Source organism: Lutjanus erythropterus, chromosome 10, assembly GCF_056507025.1.
Source record: "Lutjanus erythropterus isolate fLutEry1 chromosome 10, fLutEry1.hap2, whole genome shotgun sequence".
Lineage (NCBI taxonomy): Eukaryota > Metazoa > Chordata > Actinopteri > Lutjaniformes > Lutjanidae > Lutjanus > Lutjanus erythropterus.
Window position 1 is genome coordinate 25115261 of NC_139326.1, and position 20675 is coordinate 25135935.

At 38.0% G+C, this 20675-nt stretch overlaps 1 protein-coding gene across 2 annotated transcripts; it reads right to left on the reverse strand.

Moving 5' to 3' along the window:
* Positions 1-1112: 1112 nt before the first annotated feature.
* Positions 1113-20518, reverse strand: rasef (RAS and EF-hand domain containing). 2 transcript variants are annotated; one of them, XM_084728759.1, is made up of 18 exons: positions 19870-20517; positions 14685-14831; positions 13575-13665; positions 11898-11993; positions 10625-10702; positions 10385-10500; positions 8533-8601; positions 8335-8401; positions 7826-7914; positions 6306-6612; positions 5623-5763; positions 4801-4941; positions 3757-3907; positions 3411-3492; positions 3024-3138; positions 2229-2336; positions 2011-2087; positions 1113-1403 (listed from the first exon to the last, which is right to left on the reverse strand). In XM_084728759.1, exons 1-18 carry the CDS (start codon positions 20220-20222, stop codon positions 1301-1303), a joined length of 2331 nt encoding a protein of 776 aa, XP_084584885.1. In that variant the 5' UTR covers positions 20223-20517; the 3' UTR covers positions 1113-1300. The 2 variants fall into 2 exon arrangements, with proteins under 2 accessions (XP_084584885.1, XP_084584886.1); XM_084728760.1 differs by lacking the exon at positions 4801-4941 and having other exon boundaries at positions 19870-20518.
* Positions 20519-20675: the final 157 nt, after the last annotated feature.

The following is a 20675-nucleotide window of genomic DNA, read 5'->3' on the forward strand; positions in this document are numbered from 1 at the left end:
CACATTACAAACAGGACTGTGACCCTCAGACAAAGTTTAAGAATCCAACAAACATTTCATTTTGACACCTTTAGACACTGCCCTTGAGCGAGTTGATAATTAGTTACTATTAAGAAATAATAATAAGACATACTCAGGTACACATGGCATTTAAACAGTTTCAGTCATGTACTGTATCTGAGTGGTAAAGATACGGGCTCTGCTCCCTGCCACCTCTCTTGTACACGTACCTAATTTTCATTACTGATAACCAGGTAGTAAAATTACAGCAGGTGTTAAAAGCATTTGTGCAAATTGAAAATGATCTGCTGTATGTTCAGCTTCAAAAATATAAATTCTATAACACAAAGTCATCCTCAGTGGGAAGTCAAATGAAAATGAAAGTGTAACACTGTGGGGTAAAACAATAAAGACTGTGGGTTGTGGCATCAGCAGAAAGCATCATACAATCACACATTGCACCAAAGTTCATCAACAAAGACGAGGCTGAGCATTTCTTGCTTTTAGCTGTCCCATAATCCTGTCTTCATGTCTGCAATCCATGCCGTTCGTGTGCAATAAACTTTGACATTCTGGGTGGTGCAAACAAGAAACTTCCGCTTCCTTTCAGGCCATCAACATGCTGCAGACAACATTTTAAACCAGCACTTGCATGGATGATAACTGAGCTCAGACGTACTTAAATAATTGCCACAGAATCTAATCTTATTTGTCTTATCTCCTCACCACAACAATATGATAAAATAACTCTGTCCTCTATCACATGCAATTATTTATCAGTGTCACATAATGTCACTTTAATGTCACTTTAAAAACATGCTTATATACTTTGGCTTCACTTTCAACTCCTTCTCAGATTTCTCACACTTCACTCTGTACTCTGTATTTTTACAACATGGCCATGCCAATATGAGAAAACTACACAAATCATAGTACATATCTAGACAGAGCATATGCAAATATGTGTAATAGCATAATAAAAAAGAACACAACTTTCAAATGGCAAGACGTTTACATAGATTTTCTCAAATTCTTCAAATATGGAGAAGACTCTGAGCTTTGGCTGAAATGCAGCTCAACACATCATGTTTAAATAACCTGGAATAAAAAAAAAAAAAGCAGACGTGAAGTTTAAGAAGTGTAATTCCATGTCACTTCTTCGGTCACTTAATCCATGTGCTCAGAGGTTTTGGTTATTCACAATGATGCTTTGTTCCCATTGCTGCATTTATGGTTCTTTTTCCATCTGTGCTGAGTTCACATTGAGTCAGATGTGGAGGTGCAGCTCTGATGAGTGTGATCAGGTGCAGCAGGAGAAGTTTGGTTTCTTCCTTGGAGCATCTAAGCTGGGCAGCGACTGATAGTGAGTTTTTTCATCAAAAGTGGCCTGTTCTTTCACCTGCCTGTAGGACGGAAAGAAAAGAACAACAGGAGGAACAAGAAATTCAGGGATTCAGACATTCCAATGAAGTTTTCAACCTCTAGGAGATTTTTAGTTTTTCTATGAATGGTAAGTAACACTTAATGTGAACATTTTGTTTTTTGTTTACATTTTTGCTTATTTACAAGAAAACTCCGCAGGGCAGCTTTAATCCCTGTTAGATTTCCTTTGCAGCAACTTTCTTGGTTTTATTTTTACACACCAGAGGGCAGCAAAAGTCGATATGGTATCATAACATATTTAGCACTGATAATAGACCTTTGTCTTAGCAGACAAGTGTCAGGAATGGCACGAAAATGTCCCAGCGAGACATATGCCAATTAGCCTGCATATCCAGCACCAGTGTCTTGGAACAGTGAAACTAAATGTTATGAAGCCAATAATTATTTATTAATTACACCTGTGGCTGACAGGTGAAATGTCTTTTGTGATGTAAAACTTATAACAGACTAACTGATGACGATTTGTCTTGGAAACAGACTCAAAATACAGTTTTTGGTCACGATTAAAGCTTCAACTGCTGTTTTTGTTTTTTATATGTTCAGCTGACTGAAACAGTTGTATCTCACCTGGCCAGGTGTAGCACAGCTTCCAGTGTGTTGGAACCATCTTTGGCACTTGTTTCACAGAACAGAGTGTTGTATGTCTGTTGGGTAATGACAGGAAATCATTAGTCAGTTGTTTTTAATTACTCCTACTCATAAATCTACACCTACTTAAATTAGGACAAGTGTTAGTTGTAGATATGTAGCAGCTGTAAGATAAGTAAGTGTTGATTTGTCATTACCATGGCCAGTTTTTCTCCATAGCTGGTAGGAACGCAGTTCACTCCCTCAACTCTCAGATCAGACTTATTACCCACAAGCATGATGGGAATATCCTCCTGGGACAAGTCCTAAAAAAAATAAATAAAATAAAGAGATGATAAAAACAGGAACAAATGACATTAAAACAAAATATTGCAGAGTGCCTCAATATTATAAACTGCTCTCCTCAGATTTTTTACCAGTGTATAAGATCTAGTGGCATTAGTGATGAGCTTGCAGACTGCAAATACCTCGTCTCACCTTCCCGTGAAGTGCAAACTTACAGTAGCAATACAGTAGTTGTTATGCAAAACTTGTCCTTTAAAACTGGACCTTTAAAAACAGTATTTGAGTGTAGTGTAATCACCACTGGTCAATTGCACCACTGAGGTACAAGTGCATTATATTAAACAACACATGATGGAAAGTTAAAAGCCACATACTGCATGCATAAATAAAAAGAGAAATGTCAGCATGCTCACAGTTTAACAGCAAAACACAATCCATTCAATGCACATTCAACACTTACATATCTGCTGCATGTTAAAAAAGAAAAATGAGTAAAATCACTGAGTTTGAATTTATTGAAATTGAAACGTCACAACATTTTTACTTACTTATTATAATATTGATGATATAAATACATGTACAAATTGCCATTGCATATAATTTCACTTTCATTATATTGTGCTGAAGGCTGGAACTTTTTTGCCAACTACTGTGATACAGCGTGAGCGAATAAGTCACTTTTTTAGCAGAGGAGAGTGGTGCATTACCTCAATCATGTCCACCCATTCTCTGACATTTAGGAAGCTCTTCTCACAGGAGACGTCATACAGCAGCAACACACCGTCCGCCCGGCGGAAATAAGACTTGGCGATGCTGCGAAATCTGAGAGGAGAAAATGGTTCAAGATTCACACAAACATATTTGAACTTTATTTTCTACAAGCGAGCTAGAAAATTAAACGTGGTTAATTATTGTCTGTTGTGAAAGGATAAATATAATATGCACAGTTGTACATAAATTTTCATGAAATAATAAGTTTTAGCTACACATTTATGATTTAATTAAAGCAAAATAAATATCAGGAAAAATGCAACTTTAGGTTTTAAATTAATCTCACTCGTTGAATAGTCACACCTACAAACACCAACACACACCTCTCTTGTCCTGCAGTGTCCCACAGCTGTAGTAAAACAGGCTCTCCATCCACTATGAGTGTCTTCATCTGGAAATCCACTCCTGAACACACAAAAGAGGACATGTATTATTACTAAACTGGAACAAATAAAAAGGAAAAGCTCAGTGGCAGTAACTACTCACATTAACAAAATATTTACAGAAATTAATCATTAATCAGTCAGCTTGCATGTTGTCTAAACATTTTACTTGGGGAAGAGCTTTTGCCTTCGTTTGACAGGTCAAAGAGGAAAGAACACGGCAAGAGACAGATTGTTATGCTGACTAAAGACTGACAAAGAGTTGCCTTCAGTTTGTCCCACTTACCCAGTGTCGCGCTGGAGTTTAATTTAAATTCATTCTTGCAGAGACGAAGCAGGAAGCTGGACTTTCCCACAGCAGCATCTCCAGCCAACACAATCCTGTAGGCCTTCTCTGATGTCATGTAGCCCAGGTCAATGCTGCCCTTGTTCTCCTTCTGGAAAGGGGACGGAGAGGCAGGGTGGAGATAAGACAGAGCAGTAATGCAGCACTGACAAGGTAACTGTATTTACATTGTGCACATTTATTTCATGTTAAATATATTTTGTCATGAGCGTCTTTGCAATTCTGCTTTTCGTTTTTGTATCTCTGCCCATCATCAGCTCTGTTCAGTGATGGAGACAAAGTATTTATGCCTCACTGCAGGTCAGGAAATGTTAAAAAAATACATAAGAGAAAATCTAAAACACCACTAGCAGCAGTTGGGCATTTCAATGTGCACAATATAAACATGTTCTAAAAAGCAAAGAACATACCGATAAGCAGTAGAGCTAAAAATTTAAAGTTTGTTCTGAGGAAGATGCCAGAGAAAATACAATGTAATCCCAAAATGTATTTCCAGCTCCCTGTTAATAATCTGACTATATGCAGCAAATTTTTATGAAAATCTGTCCCTTCACTATTTCCACTGTGTGGTATGGCTTTACTTGACTCAACTCTATGCACTTTTTTGGTTTTCAATTAGGGATTTGGTATGACCATTGTCGAGGTCCCAATCGAGCCCAAGCTACCATCACTAAATGTACAGTGTGGGTCACAGTCTGCCAGTTAATAAAGGCAACTTCTCCTTATGACCAAAGCACCTGTGTGTGAAATAGCGTCTCCATGACAATCAGCTTCGCCTATTCTGTGGGTGTACAATATGCAGTGGAAAACAAAGTAGAAGTACCAGAAGCAGGTGGAGTTGAGTTAAGCTGTACCATGTAGTGGAAATATGACTAAAGTCACAAAAATCGTTAAGATTAATCTGTTAATGACCACGAGTATCAGTACCAAAGTTCATTCTATTAGATACCATTGTTCTCATTCTTATTTCCACTTCTCTCTCACCTGCATACTGATGGCACTGAGGGGTCTTCTTTTAGTTGGGGCTGGGGGGTCTGTCACACTGATAAATTCAGACGGCTTCCACTCTAAACCTGAGCTGCTGTCCGACCCAAAAGCTGATTCACTGTCCTGCATCTCTGCAGGCTGTGATGAAATCACACAGTGCAAATTAGTCATGTAATCATGTAACATCAATACAGAAATCTACACAGGCACATTATCACTATGGCGTCTTAACAGAATTACAACCTTTAAAGGAGCTGTGAAGATGAGCAAGTTGTTGAAAGCTAGAAGTTAGTGACCTGCTGCACAAAAAAGCTCAGGATGTCACAGCATTTCACTTTTGCAATACTGCAAAAAGCATTTCAAAAAAACTCCATAACCTCCATGCTGTACTTCTACATGTTCTTTTTTATTTATTCACTGAAACAGAGACTAAGCACAAATTCTTACAGAAGGAAGCTATTATTTGGGGACTAACGACTCACTTGACCACCTGAAAATCTGTGCAGCCGTATGAAATACCAACATCAATCCTGACTGAAATAGCTGATCAACTATTGGATGGACTGACATTAAATTTTGTACAGACAGTCATAGTCCCCAAAGGAAACTCTAAGACAATTCATTTCAAAAATACATGTTTGAAAGTTTGACATGATGGTAGGTTTGAAAAGCCACATGTCCAATGCATGGTATGGCTCTACTCATCCCAACTCTATGCGTTGTGCATAAATACGGGGCGTCCTGCACAAACCTGTTATTTTTAAATAGTAATTATTAATAATAATAATAATAATTTCTTACTTTTTGCTTCTCTCTCACCTGAACACTGATGGCACTGAGAGGCTTTCTTTTAGTTGGGGCCGGGGGGGTTGTCACACTGACGGATTCAGACGGCTTCCAATCCAAAACTGAGCTGCTGTCCGACCCGAAAGCTGATTCACCGTCCTGTGTCTCTGCAGGCTGTGATGGAAACACACAGTACACATTAGTCATTTAATCATGTAACATTAATACAAAAATACACTCAGACACATAATTCATGTTATCATGACGATGTTTTAACAGAGATATAACATTTAAAGTAGCTGTGAACATGAGCAAGTTGTTGAAGTAGAAACTAGTAACCTGCTGCACAAAAGACATCAAGTTTAACATTTCTCATCTGATTTAAAGATCTTCAAAATGACTCCTTAACCTCAGTGCTTTGCTCCAGTCCAATTTATTGTATATCCTCACATCCAGGTACTTGTACTCCTTGAAATTTGGTACAATCGAGGGTAAGTCATGACTTCTAAATTCACCAATTCACCCTCATCATGTCCCATTTGTCACTTCGGTTTAGGATCTGCAAATCCAATGATATTCCCATCATCCTTAGCTGTACTTTGTGTTTAGAGCTATTTTGCCAGTTAGCATGCTAACACACTAACTACCTGTAAAGCATCTAGCATATATGAGCATGTGCATTTGTGTCTATGAGCTTGACCTTCTTATAGTCTCACCTCAGTGTCAGAGTTTTCTCCCATCATGCTGTCATTGTTGTCCTCCTTGTCATCCTCCCTTTTCTTCTCCTCCTTCTCTTCCTCTTCCTCCTCCTCTTGACCTTTGACCTCCTGTTCTGAGTCATAGCCTGCGTGTGAACCTCTGAGTGTCGACAGGCCGCTGTCCATGTAGACCTCAGGCAGGCTGTCCTCCTCACACTCACTGCTGTGTCTGCGCCTCAGGCCGGGGTCACACATGGCCAAGGCCAGGGTGTCACCGCTGGTTCGGCGGGTAAACACCGGCAAATCATCCATGCGCGGGTTGAACCTGAGGAAATCAGGATATAATCAGTGACATAACACACAAGGGTCAGTTCAGAGAAATTATGAAGAATCTAGATAGTTTTGTTTTCATTTGCCTGAGTTTTGAGATATCTGTGAGTTGCTGCTAATCATAAGTTTGGACACAAATATTGTATAAAGAATGATGGTCTCCATACACGCCTCCAAAAATGAGTATGTTCAACATCTGTTTTTGTGTAAATGTAATCTGACTAATTCCTTAAATCTGTATAATCTGTATAATCCATCATACAGTGTGTTTAGTCTGCATCATAACAGTGCAGTTGACTGTGTATGTTGTTTTCTTATAATGCTTTTGTCTTTTTTCCCTACATGCTTTGAAGGGGAAGATTCCAGTGCATCTGTACTCATACATGCAAATGTACTCATGCTATAACATTTGATTTCAGGAATATTTGAGGAGTACATGTGCTAAAACAGATTATCTCCATTCTTAAAATGAATGAACCAATTGATATCTCCCAGAGTGCAAAGTAAAAAACATGATTAATGAAAATTAAGAAATCTTATCACAACAACCCAAAACACCTGTTTGACTGATATTCCTTGGATCGCTCCAAAACATGGTTTAGGTAAATAAATAGAGATGTATGTTTTGCTTCTGTCTTTCTTTGTGGCTATGATGAGGAGAATTCATCATTGCAAGCTGTTATTTGTTCACTTTAACAGAAAAGATCACCAGTTCACCTCTTTTAAAGATATAATAATGTATATGCAATAAGAAGACTGCTGTATATCTTCCATCTTTATCACACTGAGTTGACGTTTGTCCCTCGACATTACAGAATCATGAAGTTCAACTCCTCAGCTCCTCAGCACCTTAACTAAACATCTCACGGCACATGATCAAACATTTACTGTACTACTGTGTCAATATTCAATTCTGTGTTCTTGGGAAAAACCCTTAAATTCCAGACAAAAACATCTACATTTTGTTTCTCACTGTGGACTTAAGTAAAATCCCTTAACCCTTAAACCTGATAAACCTGGTCTGAAATAAACCCCCTGAAGCTGTCAACCAGTTATCCCTCCTAAATCTTCTGTTTAACCTTGAACTTCTGGCCTTGATGAAACTGAAAATAATGAAACATATGTGCTCAACAATCCAGAGTCAATCCAAAAACAAAAACAACACATAATAATTCCTACTCTTCTTAGCAATCTGCATGTTTTCTTACCTATCCATTAATGCATAAGGTGATGAGTAGCAGATGCTTTTACTTCTGTTTCTGTCCTTTGTGTCTCCTGGTGAGGCCCCGCTGCCAGCCTGCAACACACAACAATCAGTTTTCCATTATTGCCTGAAATTGAAAATAGTGTGATTGTTTTTCTGAACGCTGTCACATGTAACAGTAGGGTTTCAACTTTATGAGAGTTTCATGGTATGACAACTGCCTCAGAAAATATCACGATTTCACAGAATCAGGGCAAATGGTATTAACTTTTTTTTGGGTTAAACAAACACTTTATTACAATTTCACAAAATATTATGTCCTGAAAGACATGAAACTCAATATAAACTTGAAATATATTTTTAAAATAACACTAATATGGCAGAATCCGCAGTTTTCATACCATGGCATATCGCTGCACCCTACTGTTTTCAGTAACATTTTTAATCAAACTCTAAGTGTTACTGTTTCACATCTTCAAGTTGATTATTTTTCTTTTAACTGTGCAGCTTTACCCTAGCCATCCTCTCCAGCGCAGCCCTCAAGCCATCATTAGTGTCATGGAGCTTCCTGTTAGCTGTCCTTTAAACACACAGAGAAAAAAAGTCATTATTACTGTTTTATTTTTAAATGTGTAAAGTGATTTCTGGATACAGTAATCTTTGATATAAAACCTCATCAATAATCAGTGTGTATGATCCTGTCTGACTTACTGCAGAACCTCAATCTGGCTCTCCAGGACGTCTCGCTCATCAGAGAACTGCTTCATGAGCTCATCGTCTCTGCAACAAAACACAGTCAATTAGGAATATTAACCAAGGAAACAATCACAGTCATCTGTCCCTTTTCTGTCCAACTGTTACCATTCTCTAGTTGTACTATAAAACCTGACTTAATTAAACATTACCCTGGTGGGTGGATGGGGTTATTATTTGAATTTGTGAGTATTTCGTTGCTGTTTTTTGTTTGTTTTTCTTTTTCATTGTGAACTGTTAAATATCAATAAATGAAACTTTTTTTAATCTTGGATGTCATACTGTAGACATCCAGTGACAAAATGTTATTAAAAAAAAGAACAATCACAGTTGTAACAACCTGAATTACTGACAGTTAATTTGTTTTTTCACAAAACACACCCTGCACATCAAATTGATATTTAAGCACCTCTATAACTCAGTTTTTTTCCTAGTGGATGAACTGATCCACTCAAAGTCATTAAACCTGATGATTTATGATTAACATTAGGAACCTTAGAGACAGCAAACACAACAACGCAAACATGGCCGGAGAAGTCAGAGCGTTATCCTGCCGGTGGCCCTGTTGCTTCTGTTGCTAAGCAACGCTTTTGAAGAAGTTATTGTGTGTGTGAAGTCATTCCAGGATATCCTGTTTCAGCCGTGACAAAAAGAAAACACCCCTCGGGAGCGAAAGCGCCGTCAGTCAGTCAGAGGGGGCGTGGCCTCCATGTCTGTGTGTGTCTGCAGAAAAACTTCTCAACAGTGGGTCATTTGATAAGTAGATTTGGAGCACTTGATTCTTCTAAAACTAATATTTTTTTCACTGAAAATAGATTGGAAATATATGTAATTTGGAGCAACAGATCAAGATGGAGAACAGTGTGCAAAAAGTTCTTATTTCTTAAGTCACATTAATATTCAAATGAGGTGAGAACAAGGAGAAAATCTGCTCTACAGCTCAGTAATTATAGGTTGAGACTTTCAGAGTTTACAGTGACAGGGATGACTGTTTGTCCCCAGGGATGGGGTCCCCAGCAAAAAGAAGAATAGAATATTGTAACTTTTATCAATTTTTTTGGAAGTTGGAACAACAGCTACACACATTTTCTTTTAGCAATAAAGTGTAAATACTGAAGTTAACTGCGGGTGTGTCTCTAAAATTATTCTCAATGATAATGAATAATAAATTATTATAATTATAAAGCCTAATAAATCTCAATAAATCTGCAAAGTGTGCACAGCATCACAGCTGTCAGATCATCTTTAACAGATCAGTCAGAAGGACAGCTGGAGCAACTGTAGTGTTTGTGTCTGCGTGCATATTGGGATCCAGAAAAACGAGGATTAAACAAGTCTGGCTAAGGTGGGTGTTCAGCCAGACCGAGATACAGATGGATCTGTTCGCCTCTCCTCTCAGCCGCACCAAATCTGAATTATACAACACATAAAAACGTAATTTCAAAGTACTTTAGTGCAAAACATAACCAGTTACATATCTGCATGACACTAAACCCTCTCAGATTGGGCACCTGTGGTCTAATGTGCACCTATTGTGGAGTCCTTGACATAAAAAAGTTAGGAACCCGTTATACAGTATTGCAATGCTTTTTCCTTCTTAGTGTAAAAATGTAATGTTTGATGTGAAAAAAATGAAAAAAAATACAGTGCTAAGGCTTATTAGACTGCACTTCTGCAAAAAAAAGCAAATAGAAATAAAACTCAACAAAACACAAATCCAGTCAAATTACTCAAAACTAAACTGAATAAGTATATAAATAAATAAATAAATAAATAAAAAAGATTAACATCAACAGTATAATAAATTCACCGTTCACAGTTCATGCTTTGATCAGTTAGCTCCGTCTTCAGTGAGTCCATCTCACTGTGCAGACAGGCCACTTTGGTCTGAGACCTCATCAGCTCTTGTTTTAACCGCTGGTTATCCTGCAGAAGGGAAAATGGAAAAATATGAGTGTTATAACCTCAGTGCAGAGAGACACCTGACTTCTCATAAAAAAATGTACTGAAATGACGGAAACATGTTGTAAATGAATATATTGAGTCTCACCAGTGTCAGCTCATTGATCTTCTTCTTCAAAGCTGGGCTCTCGTCTTGAACAGTGATGTTCTTGTACTTCTCTTCTATCTGGTAGACAGTTTCACACATTTAGAATTAATTCAAGGTTATATGACCTAAATTAGACTGCAGTCACATCACATTATACGTCGATGTGGGCTCCCTGTTTGGCAAGATTTACTGGTAAAAACTGGTAAACTGGTAAAAGGGAGCCATACTGTGAAGTATAAAATGGGACATGCTGAAAAGCAAGTGCACAATTTTGCCAAAGCCTTCTTCTCTGGTAGTCTGGTAAAAGTATTTGATGAAGCTGACAGGTATAAATGCTGCTGATGGAGAAGACAAAGCTCTGTAAGCAATGAGGTCTGAAGCCTAACAGCAGAGATAAATGTGGGCTCACTTTTTGGCAAGTAACAGGTCACTGTTGTCCTTTTCATCTAATGTGTTGTAACGGCTTATTAATGATTTATTAAGAGTTTACAGCCCACAGAGTTTGCATTTAAATAGATCAAGACCACATGAGATGGATAACAGTGCTTCATCGTATTTTTTTACGTTTGTTCGTCAACACTTTCATCTGAATGTGGTGATGTGTAGCTTCATGTTTTGTGTTCTCATCTATAACCTGACATTTTTCTCATGTACTTATACAGCTGAGCAAATAAATAAGTAGCTTTAACTTCTGAATATTATTACAGTGCATATACTGTCCATTACAAAGGGACCATTTTGCATGCATTTATATCCTTGAAGGTTCACTACTGCAACAGCCTTGTCACCTGTTCACAACTCAGCTGCCAAGAGAAGTGACCACATTACACCTGTTGTAGCCTCCTTGCCCAAGCTCGCACTATGTTTTAGCTTTGACTTTAAGTTTTATTTTTTTCAGTACTTTTAAAGCATTTCATGGCATCTCTACGTGCTACATGCTGATTTTACCTGATTTTCATTTTGTTTATTTTATGTTTTATTTGCTTGGAAACTGTTTTAAAGATCTGCTTGTTATGAAGTTGTTGTCTTGCATGAAGCATTTTGGTACATGAGTTTAGAAATGTGCTCTATACATAAAGATTATGATTATTATTATTATTATTATCTGTACGCCTCATGGGGTTATGTATGTTGACTGATTTAAGACAAATTTACAACACTGAAAAGAATCTACTTGTACAGTAAGTGGGTTGTAAATATGACCACTGCAGGAGTCTGTATTGACCTACAGAGCTGATGGTGTGTTGTGGTGAAAATGCAGTGAAACATTTACCATCTTCATCCTCTGGAGCTTACACTGCAGCTCACACATTTCAGTGTCATAACTTCTCTGTAACTCACTCAGTGCAGCCTCTGTTTTCTTCTTCTCCTACACAAAGACAAACACATAAAAAAAATTGAATAATTATTTCCATTAAGAGAACAGTTTATGATATTATTCTACGAACATGCAGATGTTTGTGTGTTTGCTCTCTCTACAGTGATGTCACTTCCGTCACACATGAATCTGTGCTACTTCAGGGCAGCTTTTGAACTGGGAATTGATAGGTGTATCAGCAACTGTCTATCTACAGTTTCCAAAAATAAAAACCTGTGTTAGGGGTGTCTGAACACGACAGTGTGCACATATACGTTACAGTGTGAGAGAGTACAGGTGAGTGCCCTCTAATTCTGTGTGTGCTTTTCTGACACAAAACAAACAGAGGCTCCTGAGTCAGTTCAGTCAATGAAGTACACTTACATAAGTTTATACACACACACGCAGTGATAAGACAGTTTATGTTCTTGCACATGTTTTAAACAATCATCAGGACTAAAGATAAAATTAAATGAAAACAAGTTAAATAAATAAATCAGATGGTGAACTAGCTTGAACCGGCAAGTGTACCATTCTGTTACTGAGCTTCATTTTATGTCATGGAAAGTTACATATTGTTATCAAATCTTATCATTTCTCACAGTTTAATGTGTTTCACCAGGTTCTGGGAAATATCTCCAGCTTTCATAAAACTAACAGTTTAGTAAAGATTGAAGAAATGCCAGCAAGGTACAAACAGAATAACTTTAATTCAAAAATCCAAAAGCCCTTTGTTATTGTAATATGTGTCAGCCTCACTGATGACAATTACCAAAAACACGGATAGACAGAAATTGCCTTGAATCCCGTGCAACTAAATTAGAAGTCACAGGGCTCAAAGGGCTCATAGTTCACAGAGAAAGCGTGAGGTCAGGTATCAGTCAGCATCTTCGCTACTGAAGGCCTGAGCGGGGGGAGTGGGGTCAGCCCCAGGAGCCAAACCCAGCAAGAAAACCACCTCTGTGTGTTGGACTGAGGGCAGACTGGCTGCTACAGTGACTCACTGTCACCTTTTCAGGTACAAAGCATTATTATGAGACAGCTAGCTGGTTAGCATGCTAACTTCAGTAGATATTTCTGCAACACAGTACAAAGATGTTCTTCATTTAATGTCAAAACTGTTACTTCTTTACATTCTGTTGATAATTTCATTTAATTTCTACATATTTTAAACTAAAAAACGTTGACGGCACATTATAAGCAGACTTGAATCACCAGGTATGCATCCTGATTCTTTATAGATTATCATTGTCATCCACATGTCAGCTGTCCTCATCATCACAAAAACATACAGCCTTATCATTTAAAACAATATAGGCTAAAAACACTGAAGCACCTTTAATCTAACTACTATTTCATATCTGGGAGTCACAGAGTTGTGAAATCCATCTGATCAGCAGGCGTGTCTGAGTTTGGATCAGTAATCTGATATTCAGCTGCATGTGTTTGTTTGACATGAGGGAAGAGCTGAACAAACGTTCACCCTGCTTATCGCTTCACCTACACAAACTCCAGAGAAACAAAAACACAAGCCTGGAATATTTAAAACAAGACAAAAAACTTGTGTTTTTGCGTTGTCTCAATTTGTCTCACCTGCTCTCGTGCTCTTCTCTCAGCGACTTGAATGCGTTGGTCCATCTCCTCCTCCATTTCACTGAGCTGCATTGATGCTTGGTCCTGCGCTCTGAAAAACGATAACAGGATCATTTCACTGCACTTCAAAAACATCCATCCATTATCTACTGTATACCAGCATCTACTGGTGGCTCTGTAGACTGCCTCTTGCATTTGACCACTTCAGTCAACTAACTGCAAAAGACTCACATGATCTCACCTCTATTGACCATCTCGCCCTTATTCCCAATTTTTAGATGAATTTAGACAATTTATCTCAGAACTCATTTCTCACTCTTTTTAATTTCTGGTGCTGTTGAGTAAGACCTTTCTAGCTTATTGATACTTGATACTTGAGTTTGCACGGACAAACATGTCTGCCAACAGTGGAAAACTTTGAAAAAATCCCAAAGAAGCTCCATAAATAGTAAATAGTAAATAGTAAAGTATGCATGGCTACTTGTAAGCAGGAATACTAGAGGAATATTCAGTTTCATTAGCCATGTTAACAGCTTAGTAGGAATATTGCCTTTTCAGAATAAGGACAAAAAACAGAATATTGTGCACATGTAAACGTGGTCAGTGATTTCTGCTCTGACCATCTCTCCTGATGACTTGGGCACGTCCCTTTATACCTGTCTGATCTCCTTAAACCTTATGTCCTACACCAAGGTCTCAGAACACAGGGCACCTGTCTGTCTCAAAATTAAAAAGAAGTCAGCAGCTGCAGGGCCTGCTCATATCATGCAATGAATCTATCTACCTGCCAATGACGGTATTGTAAACTCTCTGTAAGCCACTGCATCTCTCTCTCTTGGTTTCTTCTCTCTCCTCGCTCAGGTTTCTCCAGGCTGGAGCATCAGCCATGCCTCATTCCAGCAGAGATTAACAGGCATATGAGCCTACAGCATGCAGTTATACAGTGTTATCTAATAAAAGCATTATTATCCTATAGTCTACATGAGGATGTTATGATGTTTTAACACACTCTCATTCTCTGCATTCACATTGTCATTGATATTAAGTGAGAGGTTGTAGATGTGTGTGTGTGTGCGTGTGTGTGTGTGTGTGTGTGTGCGTGTTTCCCACCGTTTGATGGCGAGGGCCAGGTTCTCCATCTCTGAGTTCTGCTGTTTGATCTCTTTGACGAAGTTTAGGATGACTTTCTCCAGCTGAGGTATCAGTCTGGGCTCAGTCAGACTGATGTTCTGGTACAAAGTAGCTGCTAGTTCATTCCTGCAAGACAATCAGATAATAACTGTAGTCTACTGGACAGTGATTACTGGAAGTTTAAAAGACCAGTTTGACGTTTTGTGAAGTTTTGTGGAGTGTCTGATAAGAAGATTGCCACCACTCTCATATCTGTCTGCTCAATATCAAGTACCAGCAGTTGCAAGTTGCAAGCTTAGCTTAGCACAAAGACTGGAAAGGTAACAAACCACCAACTAACATCTCTAAAGCCCATCGCATGTCATATGTCATTTGTTTAATCTTGTTTAATCTATACAAAGACTGTTTCTTGGCTGGGAGTGGATGCCAAGCTCCAGTAAGTCACTGGTCCCAATCAAGAAACAGTCTGGCAGAAAACTTCCCCCCAAAATTCAAATTTACAAAAGACACATATGACAGAGACAGACTAACTAAGTGGCTGCTGGCTGTAGCTTTACTATACAAACATGAGAGTGGTATCAAATTATGTATTATATAAATCTCTGCAAGAGTTTTCTTAATTGCTCAAGGGGATTAATATGACAGACAGAAAAAGGAGAATATAGTGACAGTGATAAACTGACAATTGTTTTATTTACCTTTCTACAGTGTGTTTTGACCCATGAAAGACAATATTATGCTGCATAATGCTATCTCCTTAAGTTGAGTCTGCCACTTGATGATACTGTCCAATACACAAACATTGTGATGCTAATTCTAATTTAAAAACAGACCAGATGACTTACTGTTTGCTATTTTTGATGCACACTTTTTTTCACTTTATGTGCCATTGACTCAACATAACTATATTTCAGCTCCACAACAAAACAATGCAGAAAGCAGTCCACAGAAATATGTGAATGTATAAGTTATAAAACCAATATTTACAGTTTATCCCATAGATTTCATTCTGAAATCATTATAATTATGCATTCATAAGGCAGATTACATAACAGCACAATGGTAAAAGTGGGTCATATAGTGTGTGTTTGCTTTCTGACAGGGTGAACTGGCTCTGATGCTAAAGCATACAGACACTGTTGCCTCTCTGTCAATAACTCACAGTGACACACAACTCACTGCTTTGTCACACAGCGTCACACATACAGACTGATCATAACAGGAACACAAGTAGAGAAAAACACGATGGACATAGAAACTGTTGTTAGGTTGTAATTGATTTGATCATGTGTTCAGGATCACAGTCATAAAAAAACATGACTCTCTCTGAGAAAATCTTAAGATATTATGTTGACATAGAAAAACTACCAGCAAATGCAGAAGTTTGTTTGTGTTATTCATCACATGAGTCTGAGTCTGAAAAGGTAAGTCTGAAACAAATCGCACAGAGATAATGTCAAGTGACCTAAATATTGCAAATAAACTCCCCCTCTTCAACCCTGGCTTGCTTCTTCAGTTTGATTTTTACTTCACATGTCTCCCATTATACACACACACACATTATATTGCATTTATAAGGCTTCATAAAACTCTTTATAAATGTTGCATGACAACTTAGAACAAGGGTTAGAAAGTACTATAAGTGGTGGACATGATGAATCGTAAGTAACTTAATGTGATAAAAGTGTTATAAAGATACATTTAAAACTGTGTTAACTTATCATAACAGATGCAGTAATGTCTTATGAATATTAATAATACACTATAACAGGACTTTGTCAGCTTTAAGTAAAGTGACAGTGCTGTATAAGGTTAGTAGCGATCGCATAATGACACAGAGGCATGCAGGTATAAAGCATTATGAATGCTGAACTTATAATGCATTATGTCCACGACTTACAATACTTTATAAGTCTTGTAAAAAAAATGGTATTGGAAAATAAACACAGAAGTTAGTAAACTAAACTAAATTAGTTGTCATATAAGATTTTAAATGTTTATAAAAGGTTTTATAGATGGATAATAAAATCTTAGGAATGTCCTTATAATAAATTATACATATGACCTTCCTAGAAAGCGTGACCAAAGGAATATTTCTCAAGCATTAAAAACAAGAGAGAGGAAGGAAGACATCTTATCAGTACTTTTTGTCCAGAGGAGTCATATTCTAGTGCAAATTTTCATTTTCTCAGTCAGCTGAGAGATTCAGAGCCTCATTACATCAGCCTCACTCAGTCAGCAATAAAATTATGAATAGGAATGTAATTGATTTTCTGCTCTTGATGTCTCCATCTCATATTTATACAAAATACCCTTTCATCCCCTGAAAAACAGACACTTGTCTGAAGTGAGCTTAGTGCTCTGTGTTCCAAAATGTTGTCTCTCAGCTGACTGCTGTAACAGCGACTGTAACTGCTTGAAGATAAGGGAGAGTATTTAGCAGATGGCACCACTGTGACAATCAATGTCTCAACGCTGGAGAACAGCAGCACGAGGACGAGTCTTATGCCAGGCCTGGGGCAATACACACATACATATACTGGTGAAACGCACATAAACACTAAAAGATAATGTATAAAAACCTATAAATACATAAACACTGATGTAGACATTCAACAGGTGTGACGGCAAGGTACCAGTTTTTTCGATATGTATGCCAAACTGTTACCTGAGTTTTGATGCTGATATAACCAGGAAGCACAACCAGAAAATGTTTTACTATGAAAGAAGCCAAACGTCTGAAATGTTAAATGTTCTCTAAACTCAAGCAGCTGTGAAAGAACTCTGCCAGATTCTTAATTTAAAGCAAGAAGAATCTGATCAGAGATATGTGATATGTGTGATATGCGTCTTGATCCACTGCACACTGGCACTTGAATAAATGTTGAGATGTGAGTTGCCAGTCAAAATCTAGGTCAGTTTTAAGAAACATAACTGGAAGCTGAATAAAATTAAAAATCAGAAAAAAATGACTGGATTAAAAATATTGCAACTTTCTAGAGTTCAATGATAGATTAGATAGAGCCCAAATTTAGGATACCATTTCTAAGACATTCCCACAAGGTCTCTAAACTGCATTCCCATAACATTTGTAGAACCGTTAATGACATTACAGGAACCTTTAGGGGACTGACCTATACCTAGGTGATGTACTATGAAGAGTGAGAAAGTCTGAGCATGGAGGAGGTGGGGTGGTTGGACGGGTCAAACAAACACAGGAGGCCAGGGTTCATCCTGTCCTATGTGAAAATCATAATAATTATTTAATCTTTTATGTTACATAACATTACATGCATTATGTGATTCTTCACATACATGATGTAACCTGTATAACATACTCTTTTTAGCCCAAAACCTTGATCTTTTCCTAACCAGCTATTTCTGTTGCCTAATGCTAGCCAAACTGTGACCATTTTAAAACATTAACCACATGTGTATTTTTCCTAAGAAGGTCAACTGACTATGAAACTACTTTCCACAGAAATTAATGGGAAGGATTGGTATGTCACTTATATGCAAAATTAGCTTTTGGCATATGCACTGCACACAATTTGAAAGTGTAAAGTTATGTTATTTGTATGCATTTGTATTTGTAACATAGTTATGGGTAGAGAAACAGTGATACAGGATCAACACCTTACAGTCACACGCCAATACATCAGTGGAGCCGTGTGTCAATAAACTGGTATCCAATAAAAATCTGTTGACGTGATACTGACCCTCCACTACTGCACAATCATGTTACAAAAGTTATGTGAGACAGTGGCTTGTGCAACGTTTCACTGTTAATTTCCTTCAGTTTAAATCCAGAGCAGGATCTCAGTATGTCTCACTATAGAGACATGTGAGAAATGTCTTTTCTGCCTCCTGTAGTGAAGCAGCTGATACACTGGTCTTATACATAAAAGATGAAAGGAGAACATGGTAAAGTCTGCAAAATAAACATACACAGTATGGACACTAGTTTAATAAAACTAGTCATTTTTCTTGTAGTTTTTGTTTTATGGGGGAACTTTTGTCTTATAACAGTAATATTTTCTCAAGTAATCATTTGTAAAACATCAGGAAATAGTATAAAATTGTAAAAAAAAATGCTTTGTTTTGATCAATCCACTGTCCAAATTCTAGAAATATTCAGTTTACAATCAAATGTAGTAGAAAATCACCTCCGTCAAGGAGCTGGGACTTATTTGGTAATATTTGGTATTTTGACTTTGAACAAAGCTCTGTAAGACTCAACAGTACTGAAGCAGACAGATGACAAACTTCTCTGAATCCTTTAAACTATTTTTATTATTGGGTCATTGGTTTTTCTCGGTTAATTATTTGGTCGATAAAGTGTAAAAATGATTGATCGAACGTCCAAATCTTAAAGATATTCAATTTATATAAAACAGAAAAAAGCAGTTAAGAAGCTAGGACTTGGGAACGTTTGGTATTTGGACTGACTGATGAATCAAATAATCATTTAACATGACACCTCATTAGTACATATCTCAACCTCCTGTATCCATCAGAACAGACACATGAGTCAACATGAAAACTCCTTGTTTGAATAAGCGCTTCCTGACTCCAAATGGTTTGTCTGAGGTCTTTTTGGATAAGTGTACTCACAAATCTCAAAAGAATCTACTGCACTCTTTTTTAAGACAATTAAAATGCCTTTTTGTCACTGCATGGTTGAAGGCCTTGTCCCTGCAGTATCAATAAAGGCATTTTAATTGTTTTTAAAGAGAGTGCCTTGGAGTTTATGTGATTTTTGAATGAAAACTTCTGTCTACCGTTCGGCTAAAATCAATTAAGGAAATTCATATATGCAGGAAAAACAGACAATCATGTCTGAAACATTCAAACACACCCAGCTCATAACAGACCACTATCATTCTTTTTCTGTCACCGCATTTGCATGTTATTCAAATAACATGGCTGCACTAGTTGTTATGAGTGTTTTGTACAGAAGCAGTTTAGAAACAGGTAACTGTTTTTGATGTCATGTTTCTTACTTTAGTGATGCCTCTTGAAATGTATAATTGTTGAATTTACCTGTGGAGACCTTTACGCACACTGCGCTCACTGCTGAACCCATTTACAATCGTCCATATTTGAATATTTTGAATATTTTAAAGACACCGGCGGACAGGTGCCTGTGTATGTGCGCTCTCACCTGGGGATGAACTTGGCCTGATCGCCCATCTTCGCCTCGAAGTTCTCCCAGGCCACAGACACTTCTCCTCCGTCGGACTCCATGACCTCTCCGTATCGATCGTGGAAGCCGCTGATGAACTCCATCAAGGTGACGGTTCCGTCCTGGTCGACGTCCAGCCGGTTGAATATCCTCTCGGCCTCGGCGGCGGACACCTGCAGCTCGGCACAGATGGTGAGGAACTCGTTCTTCTCGATCTCTCCGGAGTTGTCCACGTCGTAGGTGTGGAAGAGGGAGCGCAGCCGCTCCTGCTCCTCTGCGCTCATTCCCCTGATTGGGGGGGGCGGCCGGCTGGAGAAACAGAGGCGTTTCATTTAATAACGGTGACCACAGAGATGAACCCAGAAACAGGTGTTAAAGACTGTCAGTGTTTTATTCCCCGAACACCTGAAAGACGCAAAGTATAACTCCAAACTTCCAGACTGGTCGGCTCTTATCCAAACATTTCGACAGCTGTTACAAAAACTTATCAAGTTAATCCATTTTTTTTTCAACCAAACGTGGACACTTGAGCTCCTGTGTTGTCTTCACGAAATAATGTCCCCGTTTGTTGTAGTTAATAACCAGCCGGACAGACAGAGAAGCACCTGTGTCTGACTCAGGTAACGCGCCATCACTACCTGTGGCTGGTGTGTGTGTGTGTGTGTGTGTTAGGTGTGTGTTCACTCCTCCCTCTGACTTTAACAATAGGAGTTCTGGGCTTCTGGCCAAATGAAAGTGTTTTCATTGTGATGAAAGGCTAATAGACTGTAAGTAGCCTAGTTGAA